This window comes from Pelmatolapia mariae, linkage group LG6 (genome assembly GCF_036321145.2).
Source record: "Pelmatolapia mariae isolate MD_Pm_ZW linkage group LG6, Pm_UMD_F_2, whole genome shotgun sequence".
In the NCBI taxonomy this organism is placed as follows: Eukaryota; Metazoa; Chordata; class Actinopteri; order Cichliformes; family Cichlidae; genus Pelmatolapia; species Pelmatolapia mariae.
The window spans coordinates 22,964,671-22,989,015 of NC_086232.1; the positions used below are offsets into that span (position 1 = coordinate 22,964,671).

Sequence of the window (24,345 nt, forward strand, 5' to 3'; positions counted from 1 at the left end):
AGGGGAAAGGACTTACTGTCATGGTGGGTGTTTAGGGATTGATGTCTTTTCAAAGGACATCCATTCTCTTCCTTAAGCTGACTTATAAAATGTATTCCTACAATGGTTACAGTTGTTGGAGCCCAACCACTATTTTCAGGAAATGACATGTAGACATCACCCTTGAAAATATTGGCCGTCATTTATCAAAGCGTCTTGGAAATGGCACAGATTCAAACACTCGGAGAGACATATGAACCTCTCTAGAGCTGATTTATTAAACTGTCGCACAACATCTAAATGAGCACTGATGTGATCACAGACTGATAAATTGATTCAGCTGTGGAAACAAGGGCATTCTGCACCAGTCTTCTATTTACATATGATGGACCTTTATTTATGTGGGCTTGGCAACTCTTTGTCTATAAAAACACTGGCTTTGTGCAGCAAAGACATCACTTCCTCCATGGTTAAGGAAAGAAAACGTCATAGCAAATGGTGTGAATGGAGCCCATGGTCCATATCTCCATAGGCTTTGATTATGCTTTCAATGTAGAATGTCATTTTTGGACAATGCTGCATATTTCAGCATCTTTTTTCCATATCCAATACCACCTAAATTATACTTAATATATGCAACAAGAGGCTTATAATCTCTGTGAAGCCTAATCAACTTTTCTTTTTTGTTAAGTACAGTTTCTGGTCAAAGTCACAATATTGATTTCATTATATTTAAGAAGTCTGTAAAGTAGAGACCTTTCACATATTTAAACAGACAATAGGGATAGGTATGCAGGTTATTTATTTATTTATTCTAAAATTGTATTAAAACAGTTCAGCAAACTGTCAAGCAATAAGTTGTGGTAGCTTGGGAGAGGCCAAATAGGAACTTTCTGAGCATAACATAGAGGGTGAAGTGTGCCCCTGGGCTGGTCAGACTTATTTTCAATGCTGTGACAGGGTCAGGTCTCTGTTGTGGGTTATCATCTTAATTATGCATGGCCCGTCTGGTAGACAAGGCTCTGGTGCAGGTGGGCAGCTGCGAGAGACTGGAATTGATAGAAGAACGACTCGATGAATCACGCCGATACCGAGACGGCTTGGAACGAGTGGTTGATGATGCTGGGCTAGTGTTTCGTAAAGGTCAGCGTGCCCGCATATAGGTGTTTGCATATTAAAATGACTCCCTAAAACCGAAGGTCTTTAACTTTGAATTCATTTCATCTTTAGTGGGTTGTCAATGGGTACATGGCTTTGTAAATAAATGGTGATTTTGATTCTCTTACAGATATCTAGGGTTGACATTACTGAGCGGGAGAAAGTAAATCATGCAAAACATTTTTAAGCAGATAGACAGTGTGCACAAGACACGAATAAATGCACCCGAGCACAGAGACGGCGGAGAGGAAGCGAGGCTGTGAATTTTTCTTCTTGTCAGAGGATTTAGCTGCCATTGTCTGCTGCCAGAGACAGCACTCTGCATTTTAATCAAGGGTGCAGTTTTGAATCCACTGGTCTTATGATGTGATAACTATTGTATTTTTTCCTTCTATTGAGTGGGGCTTGAGGGGGGGGATGTGTCAGCATGTAATGTCACATTGCACAGATCTGCCATACTCTCTAGTTATCTGTACATTGTGCTTGTGGTTGGTATACATTATGTCATGATTGCTGGAAGATGAGAAATAATGTTGGCTTCTAAGGGTTGAGTGGTGCAGTAAATTTGACACGAAGCACATTAACAGGACAGAACTAACATTTTGATAGTGCACAATACAAATCATTACTGCTGAATTTAATAGTTTTAGTCAGGCAAGATACGTGAGATTGCAGTATTCGCTTGCAACATTTCGAAAGTGCTTTTATCTAAATGTGTGTTGTCAAGTGTACATAAGAGGAAAATAAGGTCAAGTGGTGAGGTGAGTGACATAATGCAACATGAAAAAAAACCCCATTTTTATGGTGTTTCGAGGCTAAAACACCTAAATAAATAAATATGTTAAAAACACTTATAAACACACATAAACCAGACAAAAATCAAATAATTAACTTCCAGTCTTGCTTTCACGTGGTGAGTCTGCCTGTGTGTACATCATCACGGAGATGCATACAGTCTTGGAAGTACCTACTTTAGCGGGAAGCATCACACACAGCATTCTGGGATACTTGGCAAGTGTTTACAGTATGTTTACCTGTCTGTCTGTGGACAGATATTATCAGCAAGAGGTAGATGTTCTTCCATCTAATCCAAGCTTTAGGCTATGTTTTGCTGCTTTTTTTGGACTGTTTTGTTGTCGGCCAACTTCAAAGAGGGAAAATAATAATAGCAGATTTAGCCATTTTCATGTTGTTTTGGCACATCACTCTGAACATAGTTCACTAAATAAATGACCAATTAGCAGACTAGACACAGGTAGTTTCACTATGAAAACAATGTTTAATGGTAGATGGCCTAATACAGACGTAATCTGAGCCATTTTGTTAACAGTTGCAATTGTTGGCGACTGTGTTTTTTTTAATGTGTGTGTATGTGTTTTTATGGTGTGCAAAATGTCAGTTTGGCAGCTGTACCTGTCTGTCTATCTGCACATGGACAAATTTAGTCACCTCAACAGAGCTCCAATTGTGTAAATTCATTCACCATATTTAACCTGACATCACAATGAAGGCAGAGATGTAAGATCGATATGGTCAAAGAATTTATCATCCCAGTAGTTGTCTACTTTATAAATATTATTCATGTTAAACCAGTAGCCGTTTTCATCTAAAAAGATTCACGTCAATTAGGGCTTTGTAACAAGGCTACAATAATTGTTTTCAAATTTTAATCACATTTTTTCTCCCCCTGGATAAATGATAGCTTTATAACTCCAGGTGCAACACAGCTGAGGAGAATAATAAAATACTTGCACTGCTTGCAAGACAGTGCACATTAAGAGCATAGAGGCAATTCGATTCACCTATGGATTGTGAGTGCTAGAGGCTACATCTAAAGCGCTGTTATCCACATTAATAATCAGTTGCAGCATAGATAGAGCGCACTAATTTCTCTGCTCCTGCTGTTTGAGTTTTGACACCAGTCTGATGTCTCCAGAGTGTGGCTTACTAATGTTTGCTTCCCTGCAGGTACAGATATACTGAGTGAAGTGGATTCTGCACACCTTACCATCGACTGTGGTAACTTGATTTATGACTGATATATACTATGTAAAACATATGAGAAAAAATAAATAAATAAATAACTAGAGAGACAATGAGATAAATATCCCCATACATCCATACACTCATACAAACGTGCACAACAGCAATGGTGTCATTTGCTCCACATGTCAACAACTATTACACTCTGACCCCTGAAATAAAATCACTGTGATATAAAATCCAACGTCAATTTAAACCTACCAGTGAAATAGATCTATACCTTGATACAATTATGACAACTGCTGTTTGAAACAAAGGGGTTATCTATCAAACATTCCCCCATTGTGGGTTTGTATAAGCTAATTTTGACTTCACAAGAGGTCGACACAGCGGGTGGCTCCGTCTGTTTGGAATGACCCCCAATGGATTTGTGTCTCCTCCAAGGATCGAACAAGGGATCTTTCACTGGACAGATAAATGTGTGAACAACTACACTTTAGAGCCACTAATGCAGCTTGTGTACTCAACCTTTTATTTGCCTTGACCAGAGTATTGTTTATAAACTTGAACTTTGGAAATTCATAAATTACAATTTTCATTAGTCATCATCGGCAATAATAACAAAAGAAAAGAATCCCTTTCTAAACAGACACCTTTTATTGGTTCTTGCTGCCTACAATAAATTACATTTCCACCTAAAATATTTTAAGAACAAGATTTAGCAAATCAAGTAAAACTGTGTAACCAAAGTGATTAGTAAAGACTTCCCAGTAAAGATGCACTTAACAAGCCTGGTGTTTAATATAGCCTAAAATGTTATTTTATATTGGAAAAGAAATTTGAGTGGTAGATAAATAAAGTTATCACCCTGACATAACATGAAAACAGTACACACACCAGCTCGTGCGCGCAGCCACACAAGCACAAGCACACTCAAATACTTGAGTGCAAGATTACAGTGTTTAACTACTAAGCTGATGTCAGTGTAATTTTATCAAGTGCTGTAGAAGTTCACCTAACTTAGCCCAATGTGACCCTGACTGTGTCCTGTGCTGCCTGTGACTAAGCAATGAGTGGCAGTAAAGGCTTAAGATGACATTATCTTCAGATCTTCAGAGTCTTTGAAGAAAGAAAAAAAAACATTAAAAACACATGAAAGAGCCACTCTGTAACTGACACTGTTGTTTGGTGACATGTTCTTTCACTGTAATCAACAGAGCAAGTGTAGTTTGCACTGAAACAACTCTGACTGCATTTTTAATCGTGGAGCTGCTCTTTGTTGGGCAGGCATCACACTCGGAGCACACGATTTTATGTTAACACTGTTTTGCTGGTTTGAAAATCAGTTAGGAATAACAGCCTACTAGTACAAAAGTACCCTACACCTTTAGGCTTCAGAAGAAAAATGTCTGGGGATGTCTTTTCAATAAATATATGAAGAGAAGAGGTTGCATTCAGTAGTTTCTTGCAATATTTGTAAGGAGACCTTATTTGTGTTAACGCTGTGTACACACTTAGAATGCCAAAGTAAAGATTCACAAATGCCAAGGCAACATTATTATGATAACCCTTGTGCAGACGTCTGATAAAGAAAACATGCTATGATGGAATTTTCTATCAATTCTTCATGCACAAAAGCTGCTTTTACAAACTTCTGATAGACACAGAGAAATATTTTACTCTGATCACACATTGCTATTCGTCCCTGTTACAAATCCCTCTTCTGTGTGAAAATTCAAGGCAACTTTTTTCCAGCCTAGATAAATGTTAGAATGTTGGAAAGCAGATACAGTAGGCCTTTTTTTTTTATTTTGAATTGTCATGAAAGAAAAAGCAGAGATGTCACCACTAAAGCTTTGGTGGCTCTGCTCTGTATTCCAGTAATCCATGACAATGTCACTGTAAGCCAGTACACACAGTACTCAGACGTGAAACTAAAACAGCCAAAATTACAAACTCTCCTGTATGAAACTGGACAGGATGGTTTCACTGCAGCACTTACACTGATCTTATTGCTGTTGCATCGTGCATTATGAATACATTTTTACTGATTTCAGAATGAAAGTGAAAGAAGTTTAAGGATGTGTCACAGTTGTTCAAAATTAGATCTCGCGTTCATTAATATGAGAATTCAACCAGTTATACCATCTCTACTGTGGCGTGCTCTCTGCGGTCGCAGACTTTTAGTTATTTGAATGCTGCTGGTGAGTCTGACTTCAGGAATGGAGATTGTGTGGATTGCCTAAATACCTCCACTAATGCATTTAATATAACTAAAATAATACATTCATCTTAAACTGGCCTTCAGACTACACTGGCAAAAAGGTTATTAATACTAAGGTTGCAAAGTTATCAGGATGACAGCATGCTAAAGGAAATATGAAAAGGTAACGGGGAAAACGGTTATTTCAATTCCATATCGCACTGAAAGTGATAATATCAATGCACAAAAGGCTCTTTTCCACTAGTACTTAGAAGGTTCATCTCGACTCTCCCTTATTTTGTTGGGTTGTTTTCCATTAGAACTGAGTATCTACTAATGCGCGTGGCTCCTTATACCCGAAAGTCCTGTGACACGATTTGCATGCAACACAAAAAAATGCAACAACAGATGACATCAAGATGACATTCGATTTTTTTTAAGTAACCGCTTTCATGACTCATCGATTCATGAACGCACACCACTGATTGGTCACTGACTGGCCAATCAGTGGCATGCAGTATGTTGATGTCACATTTTCAGATCAACTCAGCTCACTGGCTGAGCAAGTGCCAAAAAAGTAGCTGCTACCAGGTAGTACTAGCTAATGGAAAACCCTAAAAAAATGACATGTGTCAAGCCGAGCAGGTACTAGTGGAAAAGGGCTCAAAGAAATTGAGGTAATACATATCAGCCGTACATGCATTTCTTAGATCTTTTCATTGCATAAATGCGGACAACAACAAAAATATTGCCTTAAGGAATCTGAGCCAAAAATCATCATTTTGGTATTTCATGTTGTTTTGCCTTTTGTTAGAAATTTGTAAGTGAAACTGTGAGGCTGTGCTTTTGAAAAACATTTGTTTTCAAATGTGCTCAAAGATATTCCTGGAATATCAACCAAATTACAATAGCTCTTTAGAAATTTGGTATGGTAATAATAATGAAATATTTTTATTATCGTCCCTGCATCTGCAAGGGGCAAGTCCTATACGTTTTTGTTTTTTTTTTTTTTAAATAATGTTGATAGTGAGTTTCGTATGTATATTAGAGTGTATCATTTCATTTTTAGGATATATTAGAGATGGCACGATACCACTTTTTTATGTCCGATACCGATACCGATATCATTAATTTGGATATCTGCCGATACCGATATGAATCCGATATAGTGTATTTTGCAATCAATACAACTGTTTTTTATAAATATCTTGCTGCATTTTGTATAAGTTCATACTCAAGTTTAAAAAACAAAAAAACACTAAAGCTATTCTGTTATACCTGTATGCAAAAAACAGGAGAGAGAAGAGGCAGTCGCTCCATATATCGGTTGTTAAGCTTAGCGTAGGAATGCTTTAAAAACGTTCAGAGGTGAACTTACACACTTGCTTTACTTCTCTCTGGGATAACTTTCTGGGAGATGAAATGCCGGTTTGGTAGTGAGGCTCCAAATGCTCAACCAGACCTCCAACAGGTCTTGCACGCCACAGCCGCTCTGTTACGTGACGCATGCTGCTCCAACGTGTTAAGGTTACGAGCTGAAATACGCCATGTCGCAAGTTTTGTGAGGTGCTCTTGTGATATTTAATGGATCGGATTACATTTTTTAATTTCTCTCCGATATCCGATCCAGTAATTTAGGTCAGTATCAGACCAATACCGATACGTAATATCGGATCGGTCCATCCCTAATATATATATCTATATATAGATAGATATAGATATATAGATATATCTATATCTATATATATATATAAGGATATTTTTGGTATTTTCAGCCTTTAATAGGCAGTGGAGTACAGAGAGTGGACAGGAGAGCAGAAATGGGGGGAATGACACAGGAAATCGTCTGGGGTGGATTTCAACCAAGGTCTCTGCAGTGTCATCTGGCATATGGGTCACTTGGTCAGTCAGGTGAGCTAAAGCAACACTGACTTGTGTTGGTAGGCTTGATAATATATGGTATTGTGTGCGTCTTGTGCTGTACAGATGTGATGCTGGCACAGGTATAGTATTCATTTCATCTTCATTACTCCATGACGTCTAATTCATCAGAACAAGGAGGAAATAAAAGGAAGTACAAGATGATGAAGTGATCATGTATTATTTTATCAAATATGAACATGAATTCATTATGATTCATTTGTTACTTAGAAATGCATTTTACAGTAATTACCAATTCACAATTCAGATGTTCTTATAATAACCCAGAGGATTAAGTATGAGATACTATAGTCATATGAGATAAGCGTCAGCATCTACCATTTGTTTGGTAAAAGCAGTGAGATATGATACTAGCTCATTAAAGACGGTAACTATCTTGTTAAACTGCAGTGTGTATGCATGTGTTTGTGTGTGTGTTTGTGTGTTTTAAGGTCATTTAAAGTATCACATGATGAATATAAAGTTAGCTTCAGTTATAAGACATTTTTAGGAAACCCGGGTCACCCCCAGCTGTGCCTGTGATGAATAACATTGTCATCCTGTTTTTCAGTCATCGTGTAGCTAATTACTGTCAAGGTCAGTCATCAGTAAAGGAGAAAGCGGACTGCATGTACATCACCACCTGTGGCACTGTCACTGTGAATGAACAGCCGGGAGGTTCTTGGCATCAGTTCTTCCCTTTTTGTGTTCTTTTTCTTTTCTTTTGTTTCTTTTTTTTTTAAACAATCTGTTATAATAAAAACCATTAAATGTTGCTAATACCCAGTAATTTTTTGGATTGCGATTATTTGTTTTTCTCCACACACACACACACATACACAAATGACAGGGACATTTAGACGAAGTAGAGGAAAATCAGATAGCCATTTAACATGGTAATTATGGCTGATCAAAAGAAGGACGCAGCACTGTGCACATAATTTCAAGCACAATCAAATCTTTACAAAGAAACAGTGTCTTGTTCCGAATTTTTGCAAGTACATTGCTAACCAGTGGAGTTTTAATTTACGAGTAACAGAATCTATCTACTTTTTCTATCTCATGCTTAGAATAAGCACTTTTGGTACAGTCTATTCACCTAACTGATTGTCTTCAACCTTCTGTTAAACCAGTGAGATGCAGCCAAAATCTCTGTCACGCCACTGTTGTATTTTTTAAAAGATTTCCTTTTTCTGCTGGTTTCAGCTCTCATTTCAGTTCCAGATTGATGCTGTTCTCCTCCTTACTATTTATCCTCCAGTCCTCGTGAGTTCTTTGACTCTGCTCATTAGCAGTTCTTCTCCACATCACATTCATTGAGATCTAAATCATTACTCCTGCACCACCACCACTACCACCAATGCTGGGATATTTTTGGACAAGCGCTTTTCCCCTCCTTAAATACGTTCCTACATTCCCTTATTGTGCGCCCCATGTCAAATAAATCGTTTTACTTTCCTTCGCTTGAGTCATTGCTGATTTAAATTTCAATTCACGGTCCAAGGGTTAGGACTTCATATACACAAAGACCTTCAATGAAAGTTTATACAAAACTCTCGGTTAGTGTTCTAACTTTACCTTGAAGCAGGGACACGGGATAAAGGCACAAGTAATTTTCTGTCTAAATTTACAAGTGTTTCAGCCTTTTGCATCAGAGACTCCTCTGTCACTGCATTCTGCTCTGATTCATCCAAACATGAGAGAGGTTAGTGGACACATAAAGGATGTACAGGCTTGTTTGGCTCTGGATGAGGCAATAGGCCAGCGTAGTCAGGACTATCAAAAGTGGGGGGGTGCTGCCTCAGAGAGCTGGGTTTTGAAAATGGGCTTGGTGGTGCTCAGTGGGATTTCTGCATCATCTGACAGCTGAACAAAGTTCCTTTGGCAGACAGAGCCCAGTCACAAGCCACTGTTTGATGTAGTCTCTGAATCCAAAAACATTAGAGCCAGTACACAATTGCATAAAGAAACAGACTAAGTAGCGAAGCTAAAACAAGTAATTGAATGAAATACCGCATATGGAAAAGCCACACACCAACCCGCTGAAGGTGGGTGAAAAACTGGCTGTGTCAGGTTGTTGTAAATTTGTGCGCATGTGGTGGAGGGTGAAGAATTTTGATCTCGTTTCAGTGTAAAAGCAAGAAGTGTGTGACTGCACTGTGTTGTGACATGGGAAAACTGTGTTGTTTTCTCTCTCTCTTTCTCAACTGGGAACGTGTTGCTTTGGACATGGCCGGAAGCAATTTAGAACCATATTAATTCTCACTCTGTCAGAGCAACAAATACACACAGATGCATTTCAACAAAAAAATACACCTGTTCAACTGCTTGGTGAAGCAGTACATCTCTCTCTCTCTCATAGGCTGAGGACTAGGGAGTGTCAGAACCACTGTCCAGGATGACACAACGAACATCCACGAGTACATCAGGAAGATGGCCACAACTGACCATGTGCTTAGTGAATACCTCAGGAAAGAGAAATCCAAGAAAGAAGAGGAGCAAGAGGAGGAACCATCATGAAAGGAAAGGTCCCTGAACGGTATGTACCACTGGCAGATAGAGGACGTGGCTGACATCCAGAAATCCTACCAGTGGCTGGACAAAGCTGGACTGACAGACAGCACAGATGCACTAATCATGGCAGCACAAGAACAAGCTCTGAGCACAAGATCCATAGAGGCTGGGGTCTATCACACCAGGCAAGACCCCAGGTGCAGGCTGTGTAAAGATGTCCCTGAGACAATTTAGCACATAACAGCAGGGTGCAAGATGCTAGTAGGCAGGGCTTACATGGAACGCCATAACCAAGTGGCCGGCATAGTATACAGAAACATTCGTGCCGAGTATGGCCTGGAAGTCCCGAGGTCAAAATGGGAGACGCCCCCAAGGGTGGTTGAGAATGACCTAGCTAAGATCCTGTGGGACTTCCAGATAGAGACGGACAAATGGTGGTGGCTAACCAACCGGACATAGTGGTGGTAGACAAGCAGAGGAAGACGGCCATAGTGACAAACACAGCGATACTGAATGACAGCAACATCAGGAAGAAGGCGCACAAGAAGCTGGATAAATATCAAGGGCTCAGAGAAGAACTAGAGAAGATGTGGAGGGTGAAGGTAACTGTCGTCCCAGTGGTAATCGGAGCACTTGGTGCATTGACCCCCAAGCTAGGCGAGTGGCTCCAGCAGATCTGGGAACAACAACCGAGATGGGAGCTTGAGGTTCCCAGAGGCCTAGGTACCACTACTTATATAGATAGATAGATATGTACATCTGATGTGTTATGATCATCTGACAGCTGAAAATGATATGTTCTGATGTGTTTTAGATCAGATCATTGCCCTCTGCATAACCCAAGTGCTTCAGGTCATGAACTGATGGCTGGACATTTTCCTTCAGAATTTTCTGGTAGTGAGCAGAATTCATGGTTCCATCAACTATAGCAAGTCATCCAATTCCTGAAGCAAAGCAGCCCCAGACCACCACACTACCACCACACTGTTGGTATAATGTACTTTTTATGAAATACTGTGTTAATTTGACAGATTTAATGCGATGCTAACCTTCCAAAAAGTACAACTTGCGTCTCATCAGTCCACAAACGATTTCACCAAAAGTCTTGGTCACTATCAAGATGTTTTTTCTAAATGAGAAAAGACATGTTGTGTTCTTTTTTGTTCAGCAGTAGTTTTCACCTTGAGACTCTGCTATTGATGCCAGTTTCGCTTCAGTTGTTGTTCTGGGGTCTTTTGTGACTTCCTGGATGAATCACTGATGCACTCTTGGAGTAATTTTGATAGACTGGCATCCCCTGGGAAAGTTCACCACAGTTCCAAGTTTTCTCCATTTGTTAATAATGGCTCTCACCATAGTTTGCTGGAGCCTCAAAGCTTTAGAAATGACTTTATAACCCTTTCTAGACTGATAGATGACTTTGTTTGTCAGTTGTTTCTTTAGATCGAGGCATGATGCGTTACTTTTTGAGATCTTCTCAAACTCAGTTACTGACACAAAGTAACACCAGCATATTTTCTCTCTTCAAATGTGCCTTACAAAAATGCACTGCATTTCTTTCTTGTTCTTTAGTTTATACATCTTTGTCTGTGCTTACTCTGACAACCAAGTGCATTTGATGTTTATCATCTATCTGACTGCTGTGTATAACTCTTTAGTTTATGAGTGCATTCTGATGTAGTGACTTTTTTGTTATTTGTTTGCTTTTTGACACTTTTTTTTTTTACATAAAAGGATGTTAAAGTTCAGTGAACTTACATTTTATGTACATATACAAATTTATACTCATTAGACTTTAGGGAAGAAACATGCTAGTCAATGCAGTTAGTCCAGTTCTTCACATAATTGTATTTCACTGAGGACAGAGTTAAGAGCCATGCCATCTAAAAGAGAAGAACTGCCAGTGCCACATAGAGGTTTCATCTCTGATATAGCTACCCACCTGGAATACTTCATCAATATCCTGTGTTTACAGAAAAAGAGGTATATACAACACAATCAAAATAATAAGTTCAAAGTTCTATGTTTGCACTCTTTCAAAGTTCAACATGTTCAAAAGCCTAGATAAGTCTCAAGAGTGTGGGGTGAAACTACAAGCAAATCATCAAATCCTGAATTAAAACTCTAGTCACTAAAGCAAAAAGCATCTGCAGAGAAGACCACCGAAATTAAAAAGAGTCTGGCTGAGGGAATTATGAAAGTCTCTGTGGTTTACAAAAAAACATCCAGCGCTTAAACTAAAGTGCCCGTGTGGTTCAAAACATGCCAGATACTGAAAGTACAACGAACTTTGGACAGTTCAACGACATGCAATATGGAAAAAGCAGCCATTAAGGCCAATCATTGGCAATGTCTTCTATCCAGCCAACAATAACAAGCTTGGCTGTTTCAAGCAACAACAAAAAATAAAGCAGAGAAAGAGCAAGCTGTCTCAGACTTGAAAGTTACATGCATTTATATAAACAGGGTTAGCAACATGGAATTAAAGATTTTAATATGTAATGGCAGGCTTGTGTTCTTAATGCCTTGAGCTATTTTTCCTCCATCATATTATATGGAGAAATACAAAGGGTTTTCTAAGTTCATCCATTCAGCTGAGTAAATCATCTCTCCATACATCCAACCAAACAATCAGCCCTAAAGCTAAAAAACATGGACAAGTCATGCTAATAATTCAGAATATTTACACAAATAAACTTTGCATCATACAAAAGCATACTTCAAGGAGCTATAACCCAGTGTGACACCCACGGTCCTCTTGTCACATGCCCCACTGAACATGATGATGCTCCCCTTTTTGTTTACCCAAGCTGCAGTTAGTACAAGCTCCTTTAAAATCATTGTTTGAACAAAGTGGATCTTTTCTTGATACTGTGGAGTAAACTCAGACTGCACAAGCCTTCACGAGGCTACTGTCATTACTGGTTTAAATGTGAAGGAAACAGTACATTTCCTCTGTTCCTCAGATCATTACTGTGGATATTAAAATACTAAGGAAGAGATACAACAAATACGAAAATTTAAATTAATAAACTCCATGTCCGCTTGTGACCCTTTCAAACTGAGACAACCTCCATCTGCTGGAATTCCCGGTCCATTGTGGACGTGAAATCATGTCTTGCTGTTTCCACTCTGTGGTATAAGTGTTTCCGCCGACCCCTATCTCAATGCTTTCCGAGATGCCCATCAACATTATCGCTGCGGCAGGCCAATTAGTTATCATCTGCCTTGTTTTCTCGGACTCAAACAGTGGGACGTCATCTGATTCAATAAATGATTTTAATAATGGGCCTGCAATCACAGATGCTTCTAATTTTGAGACATATTTGAGCCCTCAAATCAAGTTCAGTCTGCTGACGATACACAAGAACTGATAACCACTTCGTTATTAAAAGCTATTTATGACTTAGAAAATAAATGATGATATTATGTGTATATTATTACTATATATTATATTATATTATGTATGAGCATCACTGATAGCTAGAAAGTCTGATTCCTATATAACTTTCTTTTTATAGTTTTTCTTATTGACAATGTGAAAAACACTCATGACGTAAGATTTTTAAAAAATCATCAACCAGGTAAAAAAAGTACACAGACGCACTTTGTTAAAGCATGCCATCACTGTCCTCTGGTATGACTGCTAACTGCACGCTGAGGAAAAAAGTGGGAAAAGGAATATCCACACTTCAAAGAGTTTTCCACATATCTGCGTGATCCTCGGTCCACAGTTCGCTTTTACGTCCTACACTAAGTGAATAATTATCACACAGAACCCTGAGATATGGCTGCAAATGTGATTTGTGACGGCACTGTGATCTTAAATGTTGACCATCAAATTTTAATCAGTTCATCTTCAAGTCTAAGTGAAGCATGTGCTCCAGTTGTAATGAAATTCCATCCTGGAAACTGTAGGATATCACATTTATGAGAATGGAGTGAGGTGAAGTCAAAGTGACCTTGAGCTTTACACTATAAGATCTAATCTTGATTACTAACCTAATTTAAACTAATTCAGTCTCTTAACTCCAAGCATAAGCACAAATATTTGCTATTAAACAAATAAATAATGAATATCAAATACTAAAAAAAATAAATAAAAATAAATATTCAAGCCACTTCTCAAAAAGACTCTTCATGGGTTGCGTTAGGACCAAAAAAAATAAATAAAAAATAAATAAAAAATCACAGTGACCTTTTGACCTTTGATCACCCTTGAATCAAACCAAATGTTTGTTCCAAATTTAAAGAAACTCACTCCTGATGTTTAAAACACACCAGGCTCATGATAATGTGACAGAGATATACATATAATGATACAACACAGTGGTGAGAAAAACTGAGGAATTAAAAAAAATAAATAAAAGGGATTAAAAAATGTAAAGGCTTATGATGTGTAAATGACATTTTTTTTGTTTTTACATTTATAAAATGCAGGGGAAAGAAATCCACATTTGTGCTCCACATTGCTTCATGTCACCCCTCAAACATCCACCAGATGTCCTCAGTCTGTCTTCCTGGTTCTGGCCACATGACAATCACACCCACCTCACCTGTTCCCAATTAACCAATCAATGCTTGCACCTGCCTCTTGGCTCTATATGCTTATCACTTGCAACAATGAAATGCAGAGATAAATGCTAGCAGAAACATTGCATAGAAAAAGATCTATTGATCGACTCACGATCTGCTCTACAGAATTATTTAGCAAATCGCAATTATTTCTAGAAGATGGCAGTAATGCAATTCCCCAGTTGCCAGAGGCTGTAAAACTTTAAAGAAGAAATTAAGTTGTGTTTGTCAAATTTTAATTTTTACCCATATCATTCTGGCTTCTGCTTTTTCCACACTTGTTGCTTATGTACATTTGTTTCTGTTTTCCATCTATCCTACATTTTGAAATGATCCTCTCAATTGTTTTTGTCTATACTTTGAATTAGGCAATAAATTCGAGAAACTTGTGGAAACTGCTAGTTTGGCTAGGAATGCTGAGGTCATACGCCAATGTAAACCCTTTCCCATCCTTTCTCGTCTCGCTCTCACACTGTATACTTGGCTCTATATCCTCAGCCTGGATTGTCAAGCGGGCATAATTAAAAATTAAAAAACACTCTTTATCTTTTTGTTCAGACTCATTTTGTTTCATCTTAAATTCATTGTTTTCTGAATAAGTGAACAAGAAAGTTCCGTTAGCCAATGTGCAATTAACTCAGAAAAGGAAGGAGGTGAGTCAGAAGTTTAAAACTTGGCTCGTGTGAAGCCTATAAGACACAGTCACAGCTCATTGTCTTTGAACTTTTAGGGCAGAACAATGACACGGCTAGAAGGAATTCCAGAGAAGTGCAAAGGAAGACAAGTGAGCCTTCAGAGGGAATATTTATGTTAGCTTAATGCTAATATTATGTGGGAAACAATTGCATCTGCATTCAGAATGGACACAGACAGCAATAACTGTCAGCGACAAAGAATTTCTGGTGGTTTGAGCACATGAAGAACGCCATAATCATCTTGACTCACAGGCCAACCTTTGTTGCTGGCAAGCAAGCAACAAGTATACCATATATACACGCATGCTCCTGTGGCATCTATGACATAATGAAGGACATACATGGTGACTAGTGCGTTTAAGTCTCATTGAAGATATTTAGAAATTCTTTGAAGAAATTATATATCTTTTCTTTCCCTCCCTCTCCGTCTATATAGCACAGATATATAAGCAAACATCTGTTTAAGAAAAGAAATGATATAAGATCCCATTTTCATCATTGCAAGCCTGAAATCAGACAACGTCAAGAGGCCGATTTCATTGCAGTCATTGAGGGAGGGAAGGAGTGTTTGTATGTGTGGGAGAGAGAGACAGTGAGAGAGAGAGAGAGAGAGAGAGAAAGAGAGAGAGAGCGCGCTAGAGATATGGGGGGTGGAGGGGGTTCATTAAAGCCCCTGGTTTAAGCCCAGCCCATTCTGGATATGTAAATGTCTGAGGCACAGAGAAAAACACAGCAAGAAAAAAGCAGTGAGGGAAGATGTGAGAGCGAAGAGGAGGAGGGGAGCAGCATGAACAAGTGAGAGAGCGATCAAGGGAAAGAGAGCAAGAGAGTGAGGGAAAGGGAGCGAGCACTCTGAATTGTGAGTGGCTTACGACACTCAGTGAACAGAAGGTGCTTCTGCATGCGCTGTCAGTGTACTGGTCTGCTGCAAGGGATTGCGCGCTCCTTTGCTTCCCACATTTACCGCCCCTGCCTGCCTACCAGCACCAGCCTTCAGCAGCCTCTTCCAGCTGGCTGAGAAGACACCCAGAGAGCAAGGGAGTAAACGAAACCTGCGAGCCACGGGGGATGCGAGCGGCTACCGAACCAATATGAGCCACTCAGATGACGAGGAATACTGTTACACAAGAAAACAGTGAACAGGGTTCATCTCTTTATATCCTGTTTTGTTTTTTTCCCTTGCGTCCGTCACTGAAATCATGATTAAGTGCTTGAATGGATTTAAACCTTACAAGTCAGTGATTTCTTCAAGCGATGGACGATAACACATTTTGACAGATCTTTTGAAACTTAAGCGGGAGGGAAAGGAGGAAAGAGCAAGGCAGATTATTTTAAAAAAGAAAAAAAAAGATTCTTGCTTATTTTTTTCTTTCTCTGGTTGTCTCTTCTTCCCTCTGATCGTTGCAGCAGAGGACTGCGGAGAAGCAGGAGAGACAGAGCTCATGCATGCAGACAGGGGTACTTGCACTTCCTACCATCTCGCTGAAAGCTACTTGGATTCCTTCTCTTTCTGGCTCTTTCACTTGAAGAGAACTAAGACATTGTAAGCCTGCCAAGGATCTGGTGTCCACTGAAAAGAGAGAAGGGAGGGGGGGAGAATTTGTACCACAGTGGGGTCTTTTTTAGATTCGCACATAATTAGTGTTGGGGCACAAAGCGAGATGCTGAATGGAGATTGTCAGCTTTTGAATAGGGGTGAGTAGGAATTTTTTCGAATAAGATTGATCAGTGAGGACAGTTTGATTTTCCATCCCCTCTACTCTCCACCCACTGCTTGATATATAACGTAAGGAAAGAGACTTTATTTTTTTTGGCATTTTTTGGGACTTGATAACAAAAATACTATCACTGTCTTCAGCTGACATACATAGAATGAGACAGCTTATTGAACGAGATAGATATGATGTGATAAATATGATCTGATACGGGCAAAACCGATATCCAGAGTGGTTCAATGGACATTTTCTCCCTGACATCCCTGGATATTTATGCTAATGGATTTCCTTCTAATTGGACTGTACTTAAAGTGGCCACTGAAGAAGCCCCCTGGGTTGATACTGTGTTCATTGGGCATTTTTCTAAGAACAGTTCCCTTGGTAGAGGGGGTTTGTCCAAGGTTGTGCCGCTGCGACAGCAAGCTGCTGTACTGCGAGGGGCTCAACCTCACAGACATTCCCCGCAATCTGAGCAGTGCCATGGGCCTGTCCATGAGAGAGAACAACTTAACGGAGCTGCGTGAAGGCCAACTGGCTGGTCTGTCACAGCTCACCTGGCTCTATTTAGATCACAACAGCATTGACGTTGTAGAGGAGGGTGCATTTGACAAGCTGAGACGAGTCAAGGAGTTAGACCTGAGCAACAACCGGATTGAGAGTCTGCCAAATGGCACCTTTAGGCCCCTCCCAAACCTCCGTATCTTGGACCTCTCATACAACAGGCTGCAGGCACTAGAGCCTGACCTGTTCCACGGCCTTAGAAAGCTCACCAATTTGCATTTGCGCTACAATGCTCTCAAATTTGTGCCAGTGCGGATTTTTCAGGACTGCAGGAGCATGCAGTTTCTGGACTTGGGATACAACCAACTGCAGAGCCTGGCACGAAACTCCTTCGCTGGCCTCTTTAAGTTGACTGAGTTGCATCTTGAGCACAATGAGCTAGTTAAAGTCAACCTAGCCCACTTCCCACGCCTCATCTCTTTACGCACTCTGTACATGCACAACAATCGTGCCACTATTGTTGTAAACACACTAGACTGGACATGGCACTTTTTAGAGAAGATTGACCTGTCAGCAAACGAAATCGAGTACATCGAGCCACATGTTTTTGAGAGTACACCAAACCTCAAGGTACTGATGCTAGACTCTAATCGTTTGACCTCTGTGGACCAGCGCATTCTGGATTCGTGGTCATCTCTGGACAGCATTACCCTGGCAGGGAATGACTGGGAGTGCAGCCGCAATGTGTGTGCCTTGGCCACTTGGCTGAGTGCCTTCCGAGGCCAGCATGACAATTCCCTGCTGTGTTCAAGCCCTGACACAGCACAGGGTGAGGATGTGTTGGATGCCGTCTATGCTTTTCAGCTATGTGAGGATCCCCCAGTAGAGGTGACCACAGCAGGCCTGTACGCCTCCACGAGGGATCTGGGCCCCATTACTCCCAACCCCTATGAGGGCGAGGGTAGTGAAGTGGTCACAAATTCTTTCACTGTCACAGTGGGCCATGATGACCTAGAGAGCACCATGCAGATCCACAAGGTGGTAACAGGCACCATGGCACTCATCTTCTCCTTTCTCATCATAGTGCTCATGCTATACGTGGCATGGAAGTGCTTTCCAGCTGGAATAAGGCAACTGAGGCAGTGCTTCAGCAGTCAGCGCCGTAAGCAGAAGCAAAAGCAAAGCATGCAGCAGATGGCTGCAATTTCTACACCAGAGTACTATGTTGACTATAAACCTAACCATATTGAGGGAGCTTTGGTAATCATCAATGAATATGGCTCTTGCACTTGCCAACAACAAGCTTCTCGGGAATGTGAAGTGTGACCCTGCTTTTGAGTAAGTCTTTACCTGTGATTATCTGGATATACAGTAAATTCCTTTTTGGATACACCGGGGAGGGGGACAGAAGGAATTATTCAATCTTCTGGACGCTTTTTTTTACAAAGCATTTCACTGTGATGTGGAAGAAGTGTGCTTCATGTGGCTGACTATTTTGTGGTGGATTTACTGCTACTGCTATCTGCTGCTGATCTGAAGTCACATAATGGTCACGGGACTCTTGGACCTGTTCGTGTTCTATCGAAAAAGAGAGAGGAATACAGCGCTGAGGCTTTTCTCTCGAGGATGGATATTTGAGCTTTAATGTGTCTTTCTATTTCAGGACATTTAATTATTGTTTAAAAATAAACTGGGGACACAGGAGAGGAAAAAAAGAAACCATTTGTATTATGGTACACACAATATTTGAGCATTTAAAATATTAAAAACACGTTTAAGTTTAATTAAAAATGTAAAAACAAAACTGTGTAAAATATGTTAAAGAAGAAGACGTGCAAGTGTGGACAAAAAAAAAAGATAATCTATTTCTTTTGTAAACTACAAAAAAGTGTTTAAATAAATGAATTGCTATTCACAGAAACTCATTTGTATATGAGAAGCCTGTCAGAGAGGATGAATGACGACAGACGCAGTCTTTGCGCTCGTGGACTGTAGAGCCATGACTCTGCAGTGCATCAAACAGCCCCCCCCCCCTAAAAAAAATAAGATGAAAAACAAAAAAAAGAAAAGGGGAAGAGGGATATCTGCATCTCATCTCCAGTGTAAAACCCACCATCTGAGTTTTAGACCTCTTCTCAGATTGAATCACATTTTGTTTTGCATTCATTGTGTTGACTTTCTATCAGTGTAGTTTCTTTCCCATTGCCTGTCTGTGAATAGATTAAAAACGATCTATTTCATCCTTTATCAGTAATCATATTTTCATTTAGTGATATCACAATATTTGTGCTCCATCCAAGTGAAGAAAGCAGAGTATAAAAGAGCTAAAGCTATGCCTCTCGTTGCTTCTCACCTTTTGGCTGTCGCAGAGGAGCGTTGCCTCCTCTTACTGAATCAAGCACACCAAAGCCAACAATCATTCAGACCATCCATAGTAAAATCAAGAATACTGTTCAAATAATATCCAAACCACCGAAGGAATTATTCACCAGCTTCAAGAAGATTTGCACATATTGGTCACTTTGTTTTGTTTTTTTTGTTTTTTTTTTCATGTGATGTAAAATGTGTGTTGAATACAAGGCCATTTCCAGGTGCGTGTATATATCCTTCTCCCTTTGGTGTTTATTGTGTACATTAGCGCACTGACAGATGTTGTGTTTCCTGGGTCCTTTGACATGAACAGTATGTTATGTGAGAGAGAGATGGAGGATCACAACGACTGCAGAAAGAGGGAACAGACTGCTCTCTAGTGTGCATATTCTCATACCGTGGCAGCATTATACCAATTGTGCACCATGTTCTGAAAAATTTCACAACAGGGGCAACATCAATATACTGATTTTACAGCAGCTTTTTCTGAGAAAAAAAAAAGAGAAGAAGACGAAAAGATCAATTTGCATTATTTTTTGTGTTATTTTGCGATAAATAAGATAATGTTTACAACTTGTAAGTCATCAGGAATAAAAATGTTTTAAGAACTCACTGACAATCATTACACAATAAGTTTACATTCTTTAAATCTTTAATTCGATAACATTGTGAGATGGTGTTTGGCTGTTCTTTTTTTTTATCATTTGCAATAAGTGGTACAAAATGAGATGCTTTGGTGTATTTTAAATTGTTATAACTTGTTGAGGTTGATAAAGGCCTGGGAGTAAACCCAGCCTAAGAAGAAGAATAGAGGATTTAAGGTCCCTTAAGCAATAAAATGTCTTGAAAAAAAGGGGAGGGGGGAGGGGATTTTTGCAGAGAGTAAGGATTAAATTTAATTGAAGTTTGCCACTATTTACTGGGTCTAAATGAAATATTTTGAAAGGAATATTTGAGTGGCTAAAAGAGAAAATTTTAAACTATATTGTTATATTGAAACATTTCATCGATCTATTTAACTGTGTTAATTCTTACAATCTCGAGATCCCCAAAATGCTAGCCAGACTGCCAGTGAGCCACAGAATATGTAATACTGAAGCTCCTTCGTTTCCTCCCACAGCTCATAGGATTTCTCCCAGGCCCAAAGAAATCCCATCACATAGAAATCATTCTAATTATTATGAAGGACAAGGTGGGAATTCAGTGATTTTTTTCTAAAATTAATGAACTGTCCCATTCTATACATAATGCAAGCAGCAGTAAACATACATAAACATAAAATTGTATAACTTGGTCATTAATCGGTTTTCAAACTAGACCCTTTTTGTTCTCTTCAGATATATAAGTCCCAAAATTAAGAGTAGTTTAAATCGAAAAATTATCTCAATAAACACCGTATGAATCATTAACATCAAACCAGCGTCTGAGGAAATGTCTCGCAGTGGGTGAAAAATAATAATTTAGTCTGAGCACTTGGCAAAAGTGAAATGGTGTGGTCATAATAAAATGCAACGACCACAGCGTACTTCAGTGTTCAACTTAAACCCCAGAGGGTCTCTCCAGTTGTCAGTGAAAGGAAAACAAATACCTGTGCTTGTTACCAGAGGCCTCAGGCTACAATTAAAGTTTTTATGCGAGTATTCTGAGAGATGAATAAAATGATATAAATAGAAATTATGTTTTTATTTTTGACTATTGATAGCGTGGCATGGAATTTCAGCAGAGCACAGATTCAGGACTGGATTTATTTCACTTTTATGTAGTTGATCCAGTAAAAGAAAAAAAACCAAAGTGTAGCCAAGACGCTTGAAGTTCAAGCCTTGGGAACAACGTAGTAATTTTGCTGTTCAGTCTGAAAAGGTGTTTTAGGGACTGATAATGGCTTAAAGTTGCCATGTGAAATTTACGATCTGGTTCTTTTTTATTGTAGCAAGCGCACCCCGATTCAAAACTCGGTACAGCTGGAAATCATAACCTGTCAAATGACATGAATGCAAATGACTATGTAAGGACATCTTGATAGGGACAGAAATTTATTTTATCCTCTTCATCTTCATACACTGTCCAGAATTCCCCTTACCTTCAGGTACTTCACAGCCCCTTAAAAAGGCAACTGCAGGGTAAATTGAGGTTGTGAAGCTTCATTTATATAAATATTGGATGATGCCTGGCATAGAGACCAGTACTAGCACCACTATTGATTTCATTTAACTACTTTTTTAAACAAGCAACCAGGGCAAATGGTGATGGAGAATGGATATGATTATTTCTATACCTTTGAGTCCTCAGGACTGAAGTTTAACTACTTTAGACTTCTTTTTATTCCTACTCACCTTTACCTTAATCCTCTCCCTACCTCTCTCTGTTGTGTCTGTAAGACATCAATTCATCTAACTGACAAGAGATCAAATCTCTGCTTGACCCAAGCCTGAGGTGATAATTCTCTGAAGGGAGATATGTGCTCTCAGACAGCATCCATTATGAGTGCCTTGATTGATGATGCTCGGTAAAAATCAATACAGATGAGTGGTAACCAAAATGATCACAGTGATAACAAATGTATTCATCTCGTCCTCACATTTTGAGGCGTAAACTGATGGTTAGAGATGATATGTTTTATTTACATGGAAATCCATAACTGCAATAATCCATAATCAGATTACTGCTCAGTCAGAGGAAAAGTGTGAGATTGTTGTTTTGCTTAAGAGCAGCCGGAGAGGAGAGCATAAGATTGCAGAGCTGCTGCTGCTGTTTGGCAGCTAGAGGATATATGGTAGCTGCCTGTCCAGATCACAAGCTAATAGGTCTGAAGCTATTGTCTTATAGCTCGTGTGTGCAAATTCAAGCATATGCTGCCTGCATAACAGACTTGAAAACCATTTGGGTGTCTAGGGATATGTTGTAGACCAACAACACGACTGGTGCTTGGACGGAAAGCCACAAAGGAATGAAGAGCAAAGGTCAAAACAATGAAAAAGGAAATTCTGACATGGTTTGCAAAAAGTGGGACACTAGGTGCATAAGGCCAGGGTAAGAACTAAAGGTCAAATACTAACAATACAGAGACCCCGCGGACTCAAATTGTACACATTCTAGCCAGAGTATACAGCGAGCATTCAGAAACATGCTTCAGTATTGTGAAAAGGGCAGCCCGACTAAGAAAACCACATTGGTATCACAAAAAACGACAGCTTAATAACACATACCAATATGGCGTTTGCATAATGATGTCAGAGTTTCAGCACGTAGGGCCTGTGCAATGGTGTGAGTGTCAGTAACTAAACACTCCTACCATGTTAGGCAAGACCACAGAGGGCCATAGAGACACGGGTACAGTCTAAAATAAATAAATGAATAAATTAACCTAGGTTCCTGTGAGGGGTATTGATCGGGCAGCATTCTGCCATCTCACTGGGACTGGGACTGTGCTGCATAATAAATGCTAAACACCCCCTCATAACTGGATGCAGAGCTAAATCATGGGTGGCAGCATGTACTGCAGTGGGCTGTAAGGAGCTGCTGATGACTAATGACAATGTGTGGGTGGCTTTGCACTGATTCTTTTATAACAGGTGGGTTATCAGGATCAATATTCTAATAATCATCAACATTATCTTAGAATCCAAATCCTCTGACACGCCATTTTCTCTCTCATTGTACATCCCCTTCTCTCCCTCCTTTTTAATCCCAGTGCCGCGTGTGACTGGTGTAAGTGCGATTCTACAGCACTAAATTCACTGATAGCCACTATCAAAACCCCAGTGTTTATATAACCTGCGTGTCCAAGCTGGGGATTAATTGAAAGAGGACAGTAAGAGGGGAATTTAACACACACTCACACACACACACACACACACACACACATACAGACATACACATAAATTATACAGAGAGATTTCTCTGACAAATAATACATTTGGATGCAAAAGTAAAGGAAGCTTATAATTTAATTCCAGACCTTTTCTTATGAATGTGGAGCAAACTGTCAAAATAATAACTTTGCTAAAACAGATACGGGTCCAATAGGGCACAATAATTACATTCATTACTCAGGCTAACTCTCCAGGCAGCCTATAGCTCTCTCTGCCCACTGCTTCATTTACATGCACTACACTGTAGCAACACTGAATTAATAATAATGACTGAGGAGTCATTATTCTTACCTACATATGGAAGAGCTGTGGTGCTCTGAAGGTAAAACTAGTTAGAGAACAGGGGCAAGGTTGACAGGTGAATATTCATTACTCTGACTCAGGGGGTAGGAGAGGCTTAGTATTATTATTATTATTATTATTATTATTAATAATAATATTAATATTAGTGCATTGTTTTGAAGTTAACTTACATGTCATGGTATGGTTGGATTAGCCTATGCTAATGTTTTGTCTTGCATTTAACTTAAAACATCAGGGTCAGACAGTGTGATAATACATGGCAACAGCTGGGCCTGCATCTGGGGCTCTATGTAACCTGCATGATGGCAGATGTGGGTCAGTGCCTAATATTCAGAGCATTACGGTGGCTGAACGACAAAGCTTTATCCAGGACTGAAAGCAGGATTTCCTGTTCTTTTATCATAGTTATTTATACCTTTACAGATAGATAGTGCAGCTGATGAGATATTAAACAAATCCAATATAGGATATAATGCTGACACCTCACGTTGTCTATCATGCATTGTCTGGTACGCAATTTTAAACAAAATGATTTTCCCCTGATGTTAGTGGATATG

General features: G+C 39.4%; 2 protein-coding genes across 2 annotated transcripts in view; one reads left to right on the top strand and one right to left on the bottom strand.

Annotated features, from left to right (window-relative positions):
* The window catches only part of ctnna2 (catenin (cadherin-associated protein), alpha 2), a 326,489-nt gene that overhangs the window by 117,969 nt on the left and 184,175 nt on the right, over positions 1–24,345 (bottom strand). The window lies entirely within an intron of this gene.
* lrrtm1 (leucine rich repeat transmembrane neuronal 1) lies at positions 15,779–21,245 on the top strand. The gene has a single exon (XM_063476232.1). It carries the CDS (start codon positions 17,016–17,018, stop codon positions 18,567–18,569), a length of 1,554 nt encoding a protein of 517 aa, XP_063332302.1. The 5' UTR covers positions 15,779–17,015; the 3' UTR covers positions 18,570–21,245.

Bases quoted from the DNA above. Each gene is read 5' to 3' on its own strand.
- lrrtm1 (XM_063476232.1), top strand. From the start codon at position 17,016: ATGCTAATGGATTTCCTTCTAATTGGACTGTACTTAAAGTGGCCACTG.